General features: G+C 35.1%; 1 protein-coding gene across 2 annotated transcripts; it reads right to left on the bottom strand.

Annotated features, from left to right (window-relative positions):
• Positions 1–699: 699 nt before the first annotated feature.
• On the bottom strand, positions 700–21,009 carry LOC121419012 (carboxypeptidase B-like). Of its 2 annotated transcripts, none has more exons than XM_041613271.1 (11): positions 20,843–21,009; positions 12,377–12,455; positions 11,327–11,452; positions 8,482–8,589; positions 8,033–8,134; positions 7,344–7,448; positions 6,371–6,484; positions 5,262–5,352; positions 2,246–2,463; positions 1,859–1,943; positions 700–1,102 (listed from the first exon to the last, which is right to left on the bottom strand). In XM_041613271.1, the coding sequence occupies exons 1-11, from the start codon at positions 20,932–20,934 to the stop codon at positions 915–917; spliced, it is 1,308 nt and encodes a 435-aa protein (XP_041469205.1). In that variant the 5' UTR covers positions 20,935–21,009; the 3' UTR covers positions 700–914. The 2 variants fall into 2 exon arrangements, 1 of the variants encoding a protein (XP_041469205.1); XR_005970541.1 differs by having other exon boundaries at positions 1,013–1,102; positions 1,859–1,938.
• Between the last annotated feature and the right edge of the window lie 269 nt (positions 21,010–21,278).

Here is a 21,278-nt window from a genome sequence, read left to right as displayed (position 1 = left end):
TCGATCATATTTTATTTTTTGCCTGATGATAATACAGTTAAACGTGTTGAAGGGTGAATATTTGATATGATTTGAAATTAATGACTCTCTGTGGCCCTTCTTGGTGAAACAACATATCGTCTTTTCGGGGAAAGAAATTTGTATATATATATATATATAAAATGTGTGAAGTTATACATGTACAACAGCTTTGGCAACTCTTTTATTTTATTTTCACCTCTGGTATTGCACTTCAACATTTTAAAGTAGTTTTAATCAATTATCTTCAAATCTTAATCCGAACATAAATTAAGTTGAGGTATACATAGGATAGGGGCGTTATCAGAGGGCCAGAGTAATACTTGCCAAATTTAAACCTGTCAATAAAATTGTTTATATGATTACTTCATAATAATCAACTCTTCTGTTTAGGCTGTTGTAATTCACTCTAAAATAAAACGTAGCTTGTTTAATTACTCCAAGTCAATTGAATGTGACATGTAAGCATTGGCGGCGGAAGCCAAAAATTTTAGGAGGGGACAACCAAAAAAAATTTGACAAGCAAAAAAAAAAAAAAAGTTCTCGACCCAAAAATTTTAGGGGGAACGTAGGGAAATAAATTGACAAGCAAAAAAAAAAAAAAAAAAAAAAAAAAAAAAAAAAAAAAAAAAGTCATCAACAACAAATTTAGGGGGGGGGGGGGGACCGCTTCCGCCGCCTATGCATGTAAGTGTATGTATACGATTGCAAACGTTTTAAAATAATCAATTTTCTCACGGAGCAAACTTAAATAAATAATCTGTCTGACTTAAAGTCAATGACTTTGATTTATTTCGATAATTAATATAATCATTAGCGTGTTTATTTCTATTATCATTGGGTCAATGATCTCCCTCCGAGACGCCCACACTTTCTGTCGAATTCAGATTGTAGGCCTATAATTCGCTGAGTAGTTGCTCTCCAACGACCAACATGGCGGCATAAATTTCCTCGGTAGTCGGTTCTATCTCAGTCTCGGGCAACATAAACCCATATTGGCCTTCATCCCTTAGTTCGATTGTATAGGTGTATTTGATCTTCAATTCACCGTAGGCCCAGTCGTCGCTGCCCCCTGATGCCGGGTCTGTTTTTTTAATAAAAAATCACGGAATCATCATATTCAATCGAAGTGAACATTGTTTTATCAAGAAATCCTGTATAACCTTACTTTAGAATACTGATTTATAGTGTATGTAGTGCGAAGTCAGTAGCAAAGTCCTGTGTATGGTCTGTTTTAGAAAGAAAGTTTCCTTAAAATCAGGATCTGAGCAATAGATTTATTTTCTATTTTTTACCCTTTCTAAAATTCTCATTCACTTTCATCGTTCCCCATTTTTAACTTCTTTTACTCTGTTTTACGGTTGATGTTTTTGTTGAAGAGCCCGCTATATAATATTTAAGTATTTAATAATTTTCTTTATATACTGAACTAAACGATTAGGCTATCTATTTTATTCAATATGATTTTTCCATTTTTTTTATTTGTTGAGTATAGAAAGATGTGACAGTCAATAGAAATAGTTTGATAGAGAAAAACACATGACATCACAGTCATGTATATATATATATTTCAATGATTTTCACCTCTACTTTCAGTAACACATAAATACAAAACGTTAGGAAGATTTCCCGAAATTTAACAAAATATATAGATTTCAATCTATCTTGACTATCAATATTCTCCTAATCTTAAAAATAATATCAAATGAGGCTTTGACTGATTTTTTTTATGTAGGCTTCAACGATGTAGAAAAAGGCACTGGAGTTGATTTGAATTTATGTTTATTTTAAATTAAACAGAAAAATATGAGTAACATGGAGAAGAAAGGTGACTACTTACATAAAGATGCTCCCGCTTCTCCAACAAGGTAGCTTTTCCCATGAGTAGCATTGATAGCTTCATTGGCTCTCATCCCTAGGCTATACTGATTGAAAAAATATGATTTTGAAGAATAGAAACAAAGAATCAAAATAAATATCTGATATTGGTAAATCTAACCTGCATACACTATCCTATGACATTATAAAGTGACTACAAATAAATAGTGTGTATATACAATGTACGTTAATATCTATCGACGGACGTTCATTTTAAGATTAAAGGCGGAATTAGGAAGAAGAAAAAATGTGGAGTTGATAAAAAGCAAAGTAAATAGTGAAATAATGAAAGAAAGAAATTAAAACAGCGAAAAGGAGACAAAGCAGAATTGGTAAGTTGATCACTTACCTGTCGTTCTCTATCGGGTTGTGAAACGGTTGTATCATCGGTATAACCCCAAGGATAGAGCCAAAACATACCATAGCTGTGGACATCGATATATAGATTGATATCAGTCATCTCGTTCCTCTTCTTCAGGAAATCTGTAATTCCGATTACTTCGATCTCCGAGGCTGGTCCAGGGCCACGATACGTGAGGGCACACGAGGAGCGACTAGCTCCTTTGCCTATATAAGTCAAACGGAAAAGAAGATATGAATCGTCATCATCGTCACCATCGTCGCCGCCAGCATTGCGCATAGTACTATCATTGTATAATTCTACGTCGTCAACTATTATCAACGTCATGATCTCCGATAACAAACCGTAAATGATTGATTCATTTATATTTATAATTTATGTAGCGCAGCTTTTATATGGATATATTCAGCTGCGCTTGTTCAGAGCTCTTTTTACTTATGTCTACACAGCATATTTTATTAACTAAAGAGATATGTTTTTAATTTTGATTTGAAGAGAGCCAAGGATGGAGAGCTTCTTAAATCGATTGGCAGGCTATTCCATAGTTTGGGGGCAGCAAGTACAAATGCACGATCACCAAGCGTGACTTTTGTTTTGTGAAATGGGATCTGAAACAATAATTTATCTGCGGTACTTCGCAGGCTTCGACTGTGTGATTGGGTTTTAAGTTTGAGTAATACCATGGTCACATTTGATCTACGGCGGCCGTACGGCGAGTCGAAAACAGCCGTTTCAACATTTTTTGTACCATAGGTGGTTTGAATTGAAATTAATAAAACGGCTGTTGTCGACTCGCCGTACGGCCGCCGTAGATCAAATGTGACCAAGGTATAATAGACCAGTTCGTAGTTACTTCATGGACAATTTTGGTCAAATGACCTTTCATTTCTTTCATTATGATAGGCAGATTTCAAAGCAAGACATTACGTAAGCATGCCTTACATAGCAGGATGAAGAAATTGAATAGACCAGGTGACTAGAATAGCACACCAATGAACACTTTATGAAGGTATTTGTTGCATTCCTACTTTGAATGCATATCATAGCATGTTGCACAATGTACTTGGCATGCTGTGAAATACCAGTCGTTCGTGGACGCATTGTTGTTGTTTTTTGGATGTAAATGAAAAACACAATTCAAAAGAATATATGAATAATCAAGACATCAATGTTGGTGCTTATCTCATTAGATTTTAAACCACCATGTCACTTTAGTACAAATGACCTTCCTCTGCATGATCATGCGCAGAAAGGAACTACGAACTGGCTTATTCTGTAAAGTAATGTGGGGCTTGACCGATTAATGATTTATATACAATTAACAGAATTTTAAATGAAATTCTTTGACGTACAGGCAACCAGTGGAGTTCTCTCAGAAGAGGTGTAGTGGAACTGAACTTTGGGACACGGTAGATAAGTCTTGCACATGAATTTTGGACTCTTTGTAACTTAGAAATGAGACTATCAGGCATTCCAAACAACAAACCATTACAGTGTGTATCTAAACTATAAATAAAAGTTTACACTTTGATTAAGTCCTGGATATTAAAAAAAAAAAGAAACAAAAGGGGGATAAATTTTTCCCAAAGTTGGGTTTGGGTTTCATCTATCAGAGGAAAGTAAAAATTTTGAGAAATCGGTTTGCGCAGAAATGCTCATTTTCACGCTGTGTCAAGGAAAAAAAGGCAGAAACTAACTGACCGTGCAATATATTTCTCATTTATTCTTTTTACATTTTTAGCCAATTGAAATAAAACAGATACATTTAGACATTTTGTAACAACTTTGCCACCCAAGTAAACATGTTAACACTAGGTAAGCACAACATTTACCTTTTTGTGCCAGCTGCATTTGAAGACATAACAAAGGTTTATTTCACAAATCTTCAGCACTTTTTGAAATAATTTGTTTAAAAAGTTTCATCATTTAAAGTTGGATTACAGATCATATTTTAATCTTTATTTGAATGTTTGAATTATACAATATTTCATTTCTTACGAATTTGACGATTAGGACCTCCTTGCCTGAAGCACAAAATGTTAAAATAATGGAATTCCACGTGTTCAGGGAGGAATGAAACTTCATTTCACATGACAATGACGAGAAAATAGCAATATTTCATATTTCATATAATAAAATACAAAAGAAATAGTGAGTGATGTCATCAACTCTCTCATTTTGATGTAACTGGCTCGTTCATATAACTATTTTGTTGAAAATAAGCGAAACTTTAAAATGCCATAACTTTCTTATTTTACATCCGATTTTGATGAAATTTTCAGTGTTATGCTCGTTGATTTTTTTTCTTTTTATTCAAATCAAGTTTTTGTTGGGGTGGACTTGTCCTTTAAAAAGGTAACAGATATCTTCAAATCAATCTTCCTAGCTAAATTCCATGTTTTCTTCATGATTAATGTTTACTTTTATTCATATACCTCCGAGTTCAGCTCACAATATATTTTTTTCACGAACTTTTCAAAAGGTGCTCACTCGAGCGGAAAGATTTTTCGACAGAATATCGTCATTTGATTGAGGAGATCTGAACCAATATTTAAATGTGAAAAAAGCTTCAGGATATTACAAATTGTAATTTCACTCGGTTATTTCTAAGTGTAAACTTTTCTTTTTTTGATACGCACACGGTTGGTTGGAGAGAGGCATGGAGGGACTTTCACCTCTCCCTTTTGAGGCCGACAATCGATGCACTATGTGTATAATCATTTCTTGATATAGTTTTAAAAATTGAATTGATAAGTTATCTTGCTACTTATATACATGAATGTGCCTAATAATATATGAAAAAATATGTTTCCATCGTATGAACGTACATTAGGGAGGGCAGGTGGAGGGTGGGACCTGTAAGCTTCCACCTTTTTTTTTTGGGGGGGGGGTCTGGATAGGAAAATTCCCCCTTAAGATATATTAGTTCGTTCAACACAACACGTAAAACGATTCAATGACCCCCCACCCCAACGAAAATTTCACAATGTATGGGATCCCTCACCTCCCCATTCGTAAGCGTAGTTTCTATTGAGATCGATTCCAACACAAGCATCGCCAGGTGCCCTTCGTCTGTTCTTACGCCAGTTACGGTCCTGGAATAAATAAATATCATATAATAATTAATAATAATAATGATAAAACATATTCATCAATGTTTTGTTGATCAGCTTGGTGTTTAGTAGAGCTGTCCGTAAATCGTTAGTAACTAACGAATAGTTTTATGAAATACACCCTGATATCAATAATGTGAGTTGATGTAAAACCAAGGGATGGAAATCACTGGCGTAATGAGCAAGAAATATTGAGGGGGCTCGATATGGCGTATCGCGTAACATTGATAAAAAATTCTGAGCGAGCAAAAATTTCGACCATTTTGTTACAAAAATCCAAGTTTGTAAGTTTGTGATAGATATTGACATAATATTCATAAAATGATATCATATTCACCCTAATTCCTTTCCTTTTTTTATTGGTCGTGATTTTTTTTGAGGGGGGGGGGGCATGAGCCCCAAGCCCCCCCCCCCCTGTACGCCAGTGGTGGAAATAGTTTTAGTTTTTTATAGATCAAACAATATGAATGCCGTCTTGCAAAGAAACCTTTATACATGCATGGTCGGTGTGAATCTGATAACTATGTGCTTTAAATTTCTTGTTCATATCTTGGGATCAGAAAGATAGAATGAGAAAAGGGTAAAAAGAGAAAGAGCGAAAAAGAGGGGTAGATTGATTGAGGGAGAGAGAGGGAGAGGGGGAGGGGTACGAGGACGGAGGGGGTCCGGAGTTGACGTTGAAAGGGAAAACCAGCCGCATCCACTTAAAATGTATGTTGTTGTCGGCGAAATAATGTAATAATAGTAATTGCAATATCTCCCAATTTGTAATACTTTAATCTATTGGTTAAAAAATGTTAGCATTTTGCATTGAACCTGATTCTCTTCGGAGAAGTGAGACATGATATCCATCTTTCATGAATTATTTCAAATTATTCTCCCATTTTACGAGATTTTTATAATCCTTTATCATGTTCCCTGAACGTGATTGGAGCATAGCAAAGAATTACTGGATTACGTAAATGAATCGATAATCATTTCTTCAGTTAAGTAGACTTACATTTATCCATGTATAGATGTATCCATCTGCGTTGAGTACGGGAACAATGTACCAGTCTATTTTGTTGAACATCTCGGTAACCAACGGATCCATCTTCTGATATGCATCCAGAAGCTGAGTTAGGAAATGAAATCAGATTTCAGACATCATGTATTTATTCATTTATTTATTTATTCGTTTTTTAAATTCATTTTTATCTTATTATGTATTTTCATTTTCATTTTCCTTTATTTTTTTCATCTTATTCGAACTTTTATTTATATTGATATTCATATTTTTCTTTGTTATATAGCATTGATTTATATATCTTATTGTTTTACAGATATTTTTTATTCTCATTCTTATTTCCATTGATATTTATTGATTATCATTATTGTTATTGTTGTGGTTGTTGTTTTGTTGTTATTATCATTATTACTATATTGTTATTATCATTATTCTTTTCAGTTTTTTGTGTGTAGTGCATGCAGTGGCGTATCTAAGGGGCAACCCAGGGGGCACCTAAAGTTATAAAATTCTTAATTTTACTTTCTGTGGCGATCCACTGTTGCTTTATCCAATTCTGGGTAGTTTTAAACCTATAACGTGTGATTTGGGTGAAAACTACACAGTATTGGTTGAAAACTACCCAGAGTTTGATAAATTGTTTAAACAATCGTTGTGCGGACAGTATGTTGCCTAACATTTCGAGAGTGTGCATGTAGAAGGCCTATCAGGCATTCAACTCTATCTATTTTATACAAATTAGTTTCCAATTTATAATTATGCTGCTTGACCTTTTTTGTGAGCTCAATATTATGTTGTGCTAAATACTTATTCCCATACGGAGATAAGCTGCAAGATAATGAAAGATGCAAAGTTCCAACAGACATAACTATCTCGTTATTCCATCAATTTTGATGCCTTTATCCCCAACACCTCTTTTTAAACTCTCTTTTCATTAAAATTGATTTCTCAATGTTTTTTTTTTAACCTTGTAAGTCATGAACATAACAGTTGCTGGGCTGATCCACTCGCGAGCGTGTATTCCTCCCTGTATATAAGCCATAGGTTTAAGATTGCCCGACGGTGATCCGATCTGTGACATTCATGAGGAAAAATTCATTAGAAATCATTTTACATTATGTTCGAAATACAAGATATACTCGAAACTGGACATAAGGGGGGAGGGGGCTATGGAAGTACGCTTATCCTCTCGAATTCAAGTTTTGTACGGCAGCATATTGGAGAGGGTCGCCTCACCAATGGACTAATATGACAGTACTACAAAGCAACATCCCCCTCAAAATAGACCAACATATACCTACGCTTCATCAGAGAGAAATACGTAAGCAGAAAATAACTTAAAGCGATTGTCATTTCTTCACCCCCGTATGAATGTATATAAAATCAATTACTTTAACCTAACATGGCAAACTTAAAAGAGATAAAAGTACATCTAAGTTGCAAGTTAAACCCACAAATTACAAAAAAGGAATATCCGCGTTGCGTATATATTTTAATATAGAAAGACGTCCAGAAAGACACAAAAAAGGACGGCATATGATTCGTAAAGTCATAGTTCACCTCCGAAATAGGATTATGTATATTCATCATGTTATTGAATTCCATTATAGATCATTTAAAAAGGGTTCTTTGTCAATGATTTGAAACTGTTTATACCTTGATGCCCCTGATAATCTTGCCTTCATATGTTGAGCTGACCTCATCAACACTAACTAAATCACTGTATTGGTTGGCAATATCATCAATCCATTTCTCGATCTAGAAAAAGAAGAATAAGATAATTACATTGAAAGATATAGATAAATAAATATACAGAGGAAGAGAGAGAAGGAAGCTATATTAATTTATAGCAATCTATCCCAGTACAAATAAAACTGATCTAAGTATGCAACAGCAACTACTACTATACTATAATACAACGTGAAATATTTTATGTTATTTCATTCATGCATGCGATATGATGGGTCTACAATATTGTGAATATATAGGAATTTGTATATTATTTTCATAATTAGATAGAAATGAAATGGATCGAAACAGCGGTATTGAGAATAATTCAAACAAAATAGTGATAAAAATAATTGTAGTCGTTACTATCAAGTTACCTCATCATATGTGTGGTAGGTAGTGTAGTCGAATCCAGTACTCATCGACCGTTGAGGTAGACTCCGAGAGGATATTTCGTTATCAATCAACTTTTGAACATCCTGGATCTGTGATGTTCAGTGTGACACATCATTATTGTGATGAATATTTGCTCCAATTAATACATCAAAATATATGAATACTGATTGATGGTTGATTATGAATGACTATTACTCTACAAATATTGCACAAATGCTTACATTGGAAATTTTGTACTTAGTTACTCTGTAATTTTTGCTATAATGATGATGAAAATAATGCCCAAATTTGTATAAAACAATGACATTAATAATAACACAAGCAATAATAATAATATTGATAATGATGCGTCTACTCCTATGCTACAATAAACCGCGATTTCTTCATCTATTGTAATAAAGATAATCATCATCACTAGCACCATAATCAATTTTACCATCATCATCATCAAAATCGCCACCAAAACTAATATCATGAGCATCAGTATCGTCACTGTCATCATCTTCATAATCATCACCATCATCACCACCACTACCATCATCATCATCATCATCAAAATCGCCACCAAAACTAATATCATGAGCATCAGTATCGTCACTGTCATCATCTTCATAATCATCACCGTCACCACCACTACCATCATCATCATCAAAATCGCCACCAAAACTAATATCATGAGCATCAGTATCGTCACTGTCATCATCTTCATAATCATCACCATCATCACCACCACTACCATCATCATCATCATCATCATCATCAAAATCGCCACCAAAACTAATATCATGAGCATCAGTATCGTCACTGTCATCATCTTCATAATCATCACCATCATCACCACCACTACCATCATCATCATCATCATCATCAAAATCGCCACCAAAACTAATATCATGAGCATCAGTATCGTCACTGTCATCATCTTCATAATCATCACCATCATCACCACCACTACCATCATCATCATTATCATCATCAAAATCGCCACCAAAACTAATATCATGAGCATCAGTATCGTCACTGTCATCATCTTCATAATCATCACCATCATCACCACCACAACCATCATCATCATCATCATCAAAATCGCCACCAAAACTAATATCATGAGCATCAGTATCGTCACTGTCATCATCTTCATAATCATCACCGTCACCACCACTACCATCATCATCATCAAAATCGCCACCAAAACTAATATCATGAGCATCAGTATCGTCACTGTCATCATCTTCATAATCATCACCATCATCACCACCACTACCATCATCATCATCATCATCATCATCAAAATCGCCACCAAAACTAATATCATGAGCATCAGTATCGTCACTGTCATCATCTTCATAATCATCACCATCATCACCACCACTACCATCATCATCATCATCAAAATCGCCACCAAAACTAATATCATGAGCATCAGTATCGTCACTGTCATCATCTTCATAATCATCACCATCATCACCACCACTACCATCATCATCATTATCATCATCATCAAAATCGCCACCAAAACTAATATCATGAGCATCAGTATCGTCACTGTCATCATCTTCATAATCATCACCATCATCACCACCACTACCATCATCATCATCATCATCAAAATCGCCACCAAAACTAATATCATGAGCATCAGTATCGTCACTGTAGTCATCTTCACAATCATCACCACCATCACCACCACTACCATCATCATCATCAAAATCGCCACCAAAACTAATATCATGAGCATCAGTATCGTCACTGTAATCATCTTCACAATCATCACCATCATCACCACCACTACCATCATCATCATCAAAATCGCCACCAAAACTAATATCATGAGCATCAGTATCGTCACTGTAATCATCTTCATAATCATCACCATCATCACCACCATTACCATCATCATCATCATCAAAATCGCCATCAAAACTAATATCATGAGCATCAGTATCGTCACTGTCATCATCTTCATAATCATCACCATCATCACCACCACTACCACCATCATCATCATCATCATCATCAAAATCGCCACCAAAACTAATATCATGAGCATCAGTATCGTCACTGTCATCATCTTCATCATCATCACCATCATCACCACCACTACCATCATCACCATCAACGTCATCATCATCATTACCATCCTCATAATTATCACCACTACAAACCTCGTAATCACCATCATTATCACCGTCATTATCATCATTAGTTTAATCCTCCTCCTCATCATTATGATCTTGATTGCGAGATTGACGATTATCATCATTGTCACGACAATAGAATATTAATATTTTTTCTTTCCTTTTGACCCATATATATAGGCGGTTTCAAACCGCCTCGATCACAAGAATCCCCGTTAAATTACGAGAACTTTTTAAGGCTAAAAAATACCCGTTAATTATTCCTGCATTCACACCGCCCCGAAACACATCCTTCGGGATAAGTTCCCGAAGTTACGAGCATGCGCAGTATGGTCTGATAAGCAGACAAGGCGCGAGATTCAAAATCACTAGCCCAGCAGCCACCCACGCCGCCGCGCCCAACGACACGCTGGGATAAAAGTTCCCGTAATTTGCTTTCACATCGCCAAAATACCTGCGACCTTGGAAAAATCCCCACGAAAGTTCTCGTAATTTCGCCAAGTACCTGCTATTTAGCGGGTATTTTCTTTCGGGGATATTACGCGTAGTTTGCTTTCACATTACCAAAATACCTGGTATTTTCTGATTGGGGTAAATTTCCCGATCAGAGAATACCTGGAACTGGCGAACTTCGAGGCGGTCTGAAACCACCTTATGTTATTCTTTTATCGAGTACACACGATCATACCATGACAGTTGTAGAAATTCCTGTATCTGTTGCCAGGGATACAAGATCCTCCGAGTCCGTAGTTCTAGGAGGTATCATGATGTCCACAGGATGACCAACCTTGCTTGGTTCTTTCCAGACATCGATCTGTGATAGTATTGACAAAAGAGGAAAATAACCAGTGGTATGATCTTTGATTATGATGATCATCGGACTGGAAGTTGCACTAGAGGTTAATAAAAAAGAACTAAGCGATACAATAACAGCAACAACTACTTTTACTACTACTACTACTACTACTACTACTACTACTACTACTACTACTACTACTACTACTACTACTACTACTACTACTACTACTACTACTACTACTTCTACTACTACTGCTACTACTACTACTACTACTACTACTACTACTACTACTACTACTACTACTACTACTACAACAACAACTACTACTACTACTACTACTACTACTACTACTACTACTACTACTACTACTACTACTACTACTACTACTACTACTACTACTACTACTACTACTACTACTACTACTACTACTACTACTACTACTACTACTTCTACTACTACCACAACAACAACAACAACTACTACTACTACTACTACTACTACTACTACTACTACTACTACTACAACAACAACAACAACAACAACAACAACAACAACTACTACTACTACTACTACTACTACTACTACTACTACTACTACTACTACTACTACTACTACTACTACTACTACTACTACTACTACTACTACTACTACTACTACTACTACTTCTACTACTACTACCACAACAACAACAACTACTACTACTACTACTACTACTACTACTTCTACTACTACCACAACAACAACTACTACTACTACTACTACTACTACTACTACTACTACTTCTACTACTACCACAACAACAACAACAACAACTACTACTACTACTACTACTACTACTCCTATTAGTATTACTACTACTACTACTACTACTACTACTACTCAGTTCATTTGTAATTGCCAAAAGTTCCTTTCATAATCTAAAAAAAAATAAACCTCTACCTCATTCCTGCTCTCTATGTAATTGATCAGCCATTCAAGCTCATCTAGACTGTTTGGTATCATCCTAATGACCTGATAACTTGAAAGACAATCCAGTGTAAACATGAGAACATTTTAAAGAAAATGATATTTAAATCATTGATTTGCCATGGATAAAAGTAACAACGGAATTGTATTTTTGACGAGCTCATATGGTATTATTGATAAGAAAAAAATAATCCCATCTATTACAAAACTAAAATTTTACAAGAGAAAATAAAATTCAAGAGACTGAATATTTTTTTAGGTTAAAATAGAACACAGAATATTCTTTTGATTGATTACATTCTGATTTTCTTTGGGATTTTGGATGAAAAACACTTGGGCACAATGATCTTGTGACAATTCACTTTTATTAGGACATTTACGCACTATTACATCAAAATGACCGTGTTTCACTTATCGTGATCGTCGTTTCTGTACGTCGTAAAAATATACGATAAGTTGGTAGTGATAGATGTATATGTTCTTGCTCTCGAAAGAATTGTCAAGAATGGAACGTGGCTCAGCTGAATATATGAAAAAGAGGTTTTGTTGATGAAGTAATATTTCATGTAGACACGTTTACATAATTCAAAGGGACACTATGAGCTGGAAATAATATGATTTGAACAGATGTAATATCTATTCATGTCTTCATGAATATGCAATGTACATATTGAAGATGACCTGTCATATCTCCACTTAAACTTCTTATTCTATTTCATTAAAAAATGTTTATTAAAGATTTGTCGTCCAATGATTAAAAAATAGGATTTATACCTGATTAAATGCATTAGATATTAATTGTTGCGACTTATCTTGTTACGAGGCATGGGTGTCGATCACGGGGGGGGGGATATATCCCCCAATATTTCAAGTGGGGGGATGGCCTGTATTATCATCCCCCAATAATTTAGGGTAGAAAAATTATAATAATGATGATGATGAAAAAATGAAAAGTTTGATCATGATGATTATAGTATGCCATAAATCAGTTTGTTTCCGTCGCAATTTGTGTATACATATTGTTTTCCAGGACTTTTAAACAGATGGGTGGAGGTTCAAGATGAGAAAGAATGAAATGTTTATGTACATGATATTTTTTAACACATGACATAAAAGGACCCCGACGAAAAACAACTTTTGTTGATAGGGTGTTCCATCCCACCAGTGGTGAATAAATTAATTTCAATAAATCAATTAATTCAAAAGGGTGGAAAAATAAACGGGAGTAAAAGGGTGGCAATATAAACGGGGAAAACCCCATGGACGTAAATCCCAGAGGGGTAGATCTTGAAAAAGGACAAATAACTTTTCTCAGATTTACCCCTCTCCACGTCCAAGTGCATGATGTTTGTCCAATTTAATCTACAACCCTTTTGAATATCATTCATTTTTGTAATGTAAAATAAGTAAATCTCCAGGCATCGTTGTCATAAAAAGTTATTGTAACCAAATTCCAATGCGCGAAATTAACAAGCTACCAAGAAAACTTTGAACAAGAAAATATACGAAAAGGAAGATGCGCACAAAACGAAAGTCACCCCTACTTGTATATCCAAATAACTTGACTTGAACGATAAGTTTTGGTCGATAATATTTTGCAGGAGAGAATTGATGTCCTCATTACCTATCTATGTGGAAATGAGGTGCCCATAGTCATGAAAGAGTGAGCCCATATCAAATGCAAAAATTTCACTTTTAAAAAGTCATAATGGTCGTTTGATGATCAGTAGCTCATATGTATGGTGCTTTTGTTGTACGCGGTTGGATGTAATTAATATTAAACACTTTATCATGTGACCCCATCAGATACCTCTCATGAATATATTGAGGTTCAGTGAGCTCAATATAATATGATCATATTTTACAATTTTTAATAAGTGAAATCAATTAATGGTTTCAGAAAGAATAATCATTCATTTCTCTCTAAAGCGCATCTTCGGATATGAACATCGGATGTTTTTTTTTCCATGTTATTGTTATGGACTTGAATAACTAAACTTGATTGATTTTTTCTTATTTTGGCAAAAAGAAATCTCTTTTGAATTTGGAAAGTGATGACAGTTTTGCATTATATATGAGCACACTCATGCGGTACGTAAATTTCATTTTAACACATAATAGCTGATATTACACACCGATGCATCGCGATGGTTCAAGAAAATGTTGGAGAAATATCATTCATGACAGTTGAGTTTTGATTGTTTTTATGTTTGTTTCTGTTTCATGCACTTATAAAGCATTTAAAACATGTTAAAATCCAGGGTTAAAATCGTCTAAGGAATGACGGTAAGCCCGATGGCGCACGAGAGACACAGTTTGTAATTTGTGCTTGTGTTAATTTGTCCGAAAGAAGAAAAAAGATATTGCCAGTCGGGTTAGATTTAAGAGAGAAGTTGTATACATTATGCTCAATAAACATATCACTTTGTACATGGTCCAGAAATTTTTGTCATTTTTTCTTTCGTACATATGAGTTTAGAATAGGCTTACTTGTAACACAAATTGAATTAAAAAAATATATATTAGTACAGTACACTACAACAATGAAGGAATTTCCAAGAACACCATGCACATCAACCTCTCCCAAATGTCCTAACTTGTGATTTTAGTGGGGGTAATGTTGAAAGTTCCCATCCACAAGAACATTTGTGTCAATCACCCCCCCCCCACCAAGAATACCGATCGACACCCATGTTACGAGGGAAACATCCTAAACACATGTATGATTAAGGAACGTCAAGATGGGGACATTAATCAGCCCATCTTTTAAGCGATTTGCTCGGTGAATTAATTTGTTTAGATATAATTATTTTCAGCTCGGAATATTCCGTTAGTTATTGATGTTTCGTCAAAGGAATTATTGATAGGAAGTTATTATCTTCTGATCATGATGATGACAGACATAACTTTGATACTTAATAAAGCGACTAATACCTCCTTATCAGAAGTCTTTAAAGCTCTACAATAAGTGCTGCGTACACAGTTAAAAAATGCTGCTTAAGCTATTCACTTTTGTTTAAACTTTTTAAATAACTTGTTTAAAAAGTTTAAACAATTGTTTAAAGAGTTTAAACAATAGTTGTTAGAGTGACGGGCTTAAACAACGTACTTAGTGTAATCATGGACCAATAGACCAGTTCGTAGTTACTTCAGGGACAATTTTGGTCAAATGACATTTCATTTCTTTCATAATGCTTGATAGGCGGATTTCAAAGCAAGATATTACGTAAGCTTGCCTTACATAGCAGGATGGAGAAATTGAATGGACCAGGTGACTAGAATAGCTTATCATAGCATGTTGCACAATGTACTTGGCAAACTGTGAAATACCAGTCGTTCGTGGACGCATTGTTGGTTTTTAATAATAATAATAATTTACAGTTCTTGTATAGCGCATATCACATTATGAATAATGTCTCTATGCGCTTCCAAAGGACTTGGATATTATTACCCCAGCTGTAGCTTGGCAGCCGTAATTACTCAGATTACAGCGCACACGCATTTCAAGGAATAAATTCCTGCCAGGTACACATTCACCTCACCTGGGTTGAGTGCAGCACAATGTGGATGAATTTCTTGCTGAAGGAAACTACGCCATGGCTGGGATTTGAATCCTCGACCTTCTGTTTCAAAGTCTGGAGATTAATCCACTGGGCCACAACGCTCCACTTTTTTTGTGGATTTACATTAAAAAAAACACAATTCAAAGGAATATATGCATAATCAAGACATCAAAGTTGGTGCTTATCTCATATTTTAAACCACCATATAACTTTAGTACAAATGACCTTCCTCTGATCATGCGCAGAATCTTTTGATCATGCGCAGAAAGGAACTACGAACTGGCTTATTACTCTGGCTTTAGCGGAATTTCTGGTACGTGCTCAAGCGTTTAAGGAACATCAGGTCTGAAAATATACCTCGCAAGCATTCAGGCATTTAGTCCAGTCAATCTAGCCAGAATAGGGGGGTGACCCGCCACTAATTGCAACACTTGATTTTCCACTGCAATGCTTTCCAGGAAGGTCCCCTTAACAACATACTAAAAGTCCCAAAAAATCCAAGCAGTGGAAATTTATGAAATTTGCATATTATGCAAATTAGCCATAAAAAGTTAGAAAAATAAGGAAAATAGTCCAAAGATTACAAATTAAGCTTCCAAAACAATTTAATTTGAGCGAAAAGTAATGATAAATAACTGTATTCAATGTTTTTATTCAAAAGCGCAAACAAATCTACCTAATTTGCATATTATGCAAATAATCATCCTTATATGGAAATACTTCAAGATATTGTAATTGTTCTCATATAGACTGCTTGAAAACATTTGATTTATGTAGACATTTATATGCTACTATCACTAAGCATGAGAATTCATCACAATGCCTGAAAATTAATTTGCATATTATGCAAATTAGCCATTAAAAATAGGAAATAAGGAAAATAATCCAAAGATTATATTATTAAATGTCAAAAGCAATTAACTTGAACAAAATTTTAATGATGAATAAATAAGTACAATGTTTTTATTTTAAAAAGCTAGCAAAATCTGCCTCATTTGCATATTATGCAAATAGGTATCCATATATGGAAAATGTCAAGATATTTTGATTTTCTCACATTGACTGTTGTTCAAATCATTATGCTGCTATCACTAAGCATGCATATTTATCCTAATATAGTTTGTATTTAAGGGAAATACTGGAAATGTGCTCTTCACAACCTAAAGCCATGTTGTTAGTCTGACAAGATGATGCGATTGGCAAGAACAAAGCACATTATTTGAAATTGGTGAGTAGTTTGTTAGAGCTGACATCCCTTTCTTATATCGATGAGAACGACAGAAGGGAGGCCAAGAAAAGCAAACTTATGGCAGGTGAGATCTGATGAGTAGTCTCATTAAGAATTGTAACAGAGATTCCATCTGGCCTAGTAGCTTCATGCAGATTGTTTTCTTTAACAATTTCTTCAGTAATTTGGCTACACCCGCTTGACTCTGGTTATGTCTGGGTCACAAAAGGGTTCCAGGATTTGCAGAGCAGCGTCATCATCATCATGATTAGTGGTAAATACTAAGACTAAAAAATCTGTTGTCTTCCAATGTAGTCATAGCGCATGATATTAAGGGCTTCCAACATGCTAGTTGTTACAGCCTGGATCATTGCCAATCCGGTCAACAAATTATGTACTATAGGCTTGTCTACAAACCATTCTATGGTCCTCCTTCATGCATTGTAGCTATTCTGAGCTTCACCTTGCTGATGCTCAACATGCGCAAGCCTTCCTATAAAACTTTTCTTCCGACACAATTTATGTCCAGTGTCTCATTGAGGCAACTTGTGTCGGAAGAAGACAAGGGTAATGGTTTGGTTCTGGTCAAAGTCCTCTTGATTGACATTCAATCTCCTATGCTCGACTTGTCGGATTTCAGTACAGAGAGTTGTATGATTGTCCAAAGTACATCTGCATGACACTATGAAATTCAGCATTCCTCCAGAAGACATCCTTAGTCGTACCATAATTTCTGAAAGGTTTAGTCCTCTGTATACCCTCACGGTATACCAATGAGTAAAACAAAGTGGCAAACAAATCCTGGAATGGGTACACACTGTTTAATCAATGTTGGATGGTATTTAATAGTGATGTTAAAGGTGTTCCGTTATGTTGTGTCCTCTTGTTGGAAAGGCAATAATCTGGCTTAGTCCTTCATCTGTTAACGTCTACTTGGTTGTTCATTGTCTCACTGAGGAATTTCCATTTGCCATAAATATCAGGAAATTTATATTATTTGCATACGATTTGCTTAGAAACTATAGCTACAATATATGGAGATAGTAGCCATCCTTAGGAGATTCATCAAAGAGGAAAGAACAGAAAACGGATGCTTCATCCTGAAGCAGCAACTGGATTCAGCAAGGACGTCTAATCATGATTCCTGTATCTGAAAAGATGTCTATATACACTTTAAGCCTTTATCATGAATTTATGAATGGCTTTCATGTCGCTCGTATGGGCAAATGCTCATTGGTATTTATAAACCATGCCCAGGGATCTCGTGATCCAAGAAAGTTACTCATATTCACCACCAAGACAAGTGGTGTGGTACAAGGACCAAATATTCAAAGCTGACGAGCTTTTATTTGTACTGGGTGTGACATCTTGTACTGATCACTTGACAATCAAGGAGCATGCTAGCGTGGACTATACTAGCAAGAAACGCAAAGACTCTACCAAGTAAAGGAGAGAGCAGGACTTGGGTAGATATATGAAGCATTCAAACAGTAAGACCCATGTAGAACTGACTCATCATTGCACAATATGAGTGGGGTATCTGCTCCGGTGGTAACTCCCAATGAAAAAAGTCAATATCAACCAAGCAAGGTCATCAAGGTTACATAATCTACGTGGAATTTTAGAGGAAAATATCACAAGTTTTCTTGATTATTTATAACATGCCGGATGCTTATTTGCAAAATATGTACATTCCACTTCAGATATTAAGCTGACAATTAATGTACTAGGCATTCTTAGTAGTCATATATTGATCTAGATTCACAGAGGGGAGACCTTTGAAGGGCCTTTCAAAGACCAAAAATTGGCAAGGTCTTATACAGCAGTCTCCAAGATCACTGAATTTTGTCATCTCTGTGGAATGGCTCAGAAAGACCCCTCGAAGAACTCTGAAAGACACCTGTCCTAGAGATCTTTCAATGGTCTTTCAGAGATGTCTATGCATCAAGTGATCCTTCAGATTTCTTTCCATAGACTTTGCCTGGTCTTTCAATTATCTTTTGATGATTTTCCAATGATCTCTCATGAGTCTTACAGTAATCTCTGAAAAAAATCTCGAGAGACTGCCGAAAGATCATAGAAAGACTAATAAGAACTTTGAAAGTTCATTGAAAGACCACTGAAAGGCCAGCAAAAACAATTTTCCTGTAAGACCGCTGAAAGACTGTTTTGAACCGTTTCAAAAGGTTTTGGACTCACGAGGATCACAAAGACCATTGAAAGATCTATCAGGAATCGTGAAAGACATCAGAGATCTTTAAAAGTTCGTTGAAAGATCAAGCAAGTTTTTGTCGACAGCAGTCTTTCAGAGCTCTTGGTCTCTTTGGAATGAGGGTTTAACTGTTTGTATGAGAAAAATACAAATTTCTGGGTTGTTTTTTTCATCAAGGATGCTCATAATTATATATGCAAATGATGTAGATTTGTTTACATTTTTTTTATTTGAAGAATTATTAAATTTGTAAAGATTATCATAAACTTCCATTCAATTTATATTGTTTTCCGCACTTGATTTCCAAATTTGGGATTATTTTCCTCATTTGCAAATTTTTATGGCTAATTTGCATAAAATGCAAAGTTTGTGATTTTCCTATGCTTGTCTATTTAATGGCTTTTAATATGGTGTTAACTTCCTGTAACTTAAGGCATTGCCATATTCAAATTTCAATAGATAATCTACTTGCATTTTTTAAGGAATGTATCACCAGTGTGTTTTCTTGAATATTTATTACATACTTATTTGCATAATATGCAAATGACACTACAGAAACTAAGCTTAATATGAATCTATTAAACGTCCTTAGTGATAGCAGCATGTAAATTTCAACATTATTGAAATTTTCAAGCAGTCAATGAGAGAAAACTCACAATATCTTGACAATTTTCCATATAAGGATGCTTATTTGCATATTATGCAAATGAGGTAGATTTTTTTGCACTTTTGATTAAAAACATTGATTAAAGTTATTTATCATGAATTTTTGCTCAAATAAAATTGTTTTGGACACTTAATTTGTAATTTTTGGACTATTTTCCTTATTTTTCTAACTTTTTATGGCTAATTTGCATAATATGCAAATTTCATAAATTTCCGGTGCTTGGATTTCTTGGGACTTTTAGTATGTTGTTCAGGGGACCTTCCTGGAAAGCATTGCAGTGGAATATCCAGTGTTGCAATTAGTGGTGGGTCAAACCCTATATTGACTGGACTAATTGAAGAAAATCCCTTGGAACTATGTCAGACATGTATGGGCCTTGCTTAATCTCCTTTTCAAATTGGTTATTGTATGACTGCATACCAAGGCAAACATGCCTTGGTCTAGTAATAGATATAAGCAGTCCATAATTTTTACCCTGATGGGTGTTTCATAAAGCTGTTCGTTAAGTTACGCAAGACTTTACGCACGACTGGTGACCTTTCTTGAGCCACAGATCATGTTCCAGACGTGCGTAAAGGTGTGCGTATTTTGCACAAAATGCCAAGGGCAGCTGCTTGAATATATATATTTTTTGTCAGCTTGGTACTCATCATTATTTTCTTCACAGCTTCTTGCCTTTTCACCTTGTTTTGATCACTCATCGATTTTGCTTTTCCTTCAAATATTGCAATCCGTTTGGAAATCAAGTGGAAATTAATTTTCTCCTTACCCATCGTATCGAACCTTTGCCTTGCCGTGGGCGCCGAATTGGCAGGTAATAAATACCACAAAAACGAGTCTTAATAGCTGAAAGATTCCCATGACTTTGAAGTTCAGTAGTAGACTGAATCTACCGACAACTTGACTGAGGTGCTTGCAGTATATGATCCAGATGTCGTCTGTGCGAGGATCGCTGATAAAAGCATTTGATTCATTCGAAATTTCAAAGAACACTAAAGAATATTTCTTATCTCTGATGGGTCGTTGCTTATGCAAAGTTCATTTCTACATTTCTGGGTTTTTAAGATATGGGCAAAGATATGGGCCTAATTATATTAAAGTTTTAGTGGAGCAACTGACAATCTTCCCATCATTAATTGTATAGGCAATGGATACAATTGGCATGAAAAAGGCATGACCGAACTTCGTAAACAGTTTTTTTCATT

Source organism: Lytechinus variegatus, chromosome 7 (assembly GCF_018143015.1).
Source record: "Lytechinus variegatus isolate NC3 chromosome 7, Lvar_3.0, whole genome shotgun sequence".
Lineage (NCBI taxonomy): Eukaryota > Metazoa > Echinodermata > Echinoidea > Temnopleuroida > Toxopneustidae > Lytechinus > Lytechinus variegatus.
The sequence above is the reverse complement of the archived record's forward strand: the minus strand, read 5'-3'. Positions and strand labels throughout refer to the sequence as shown.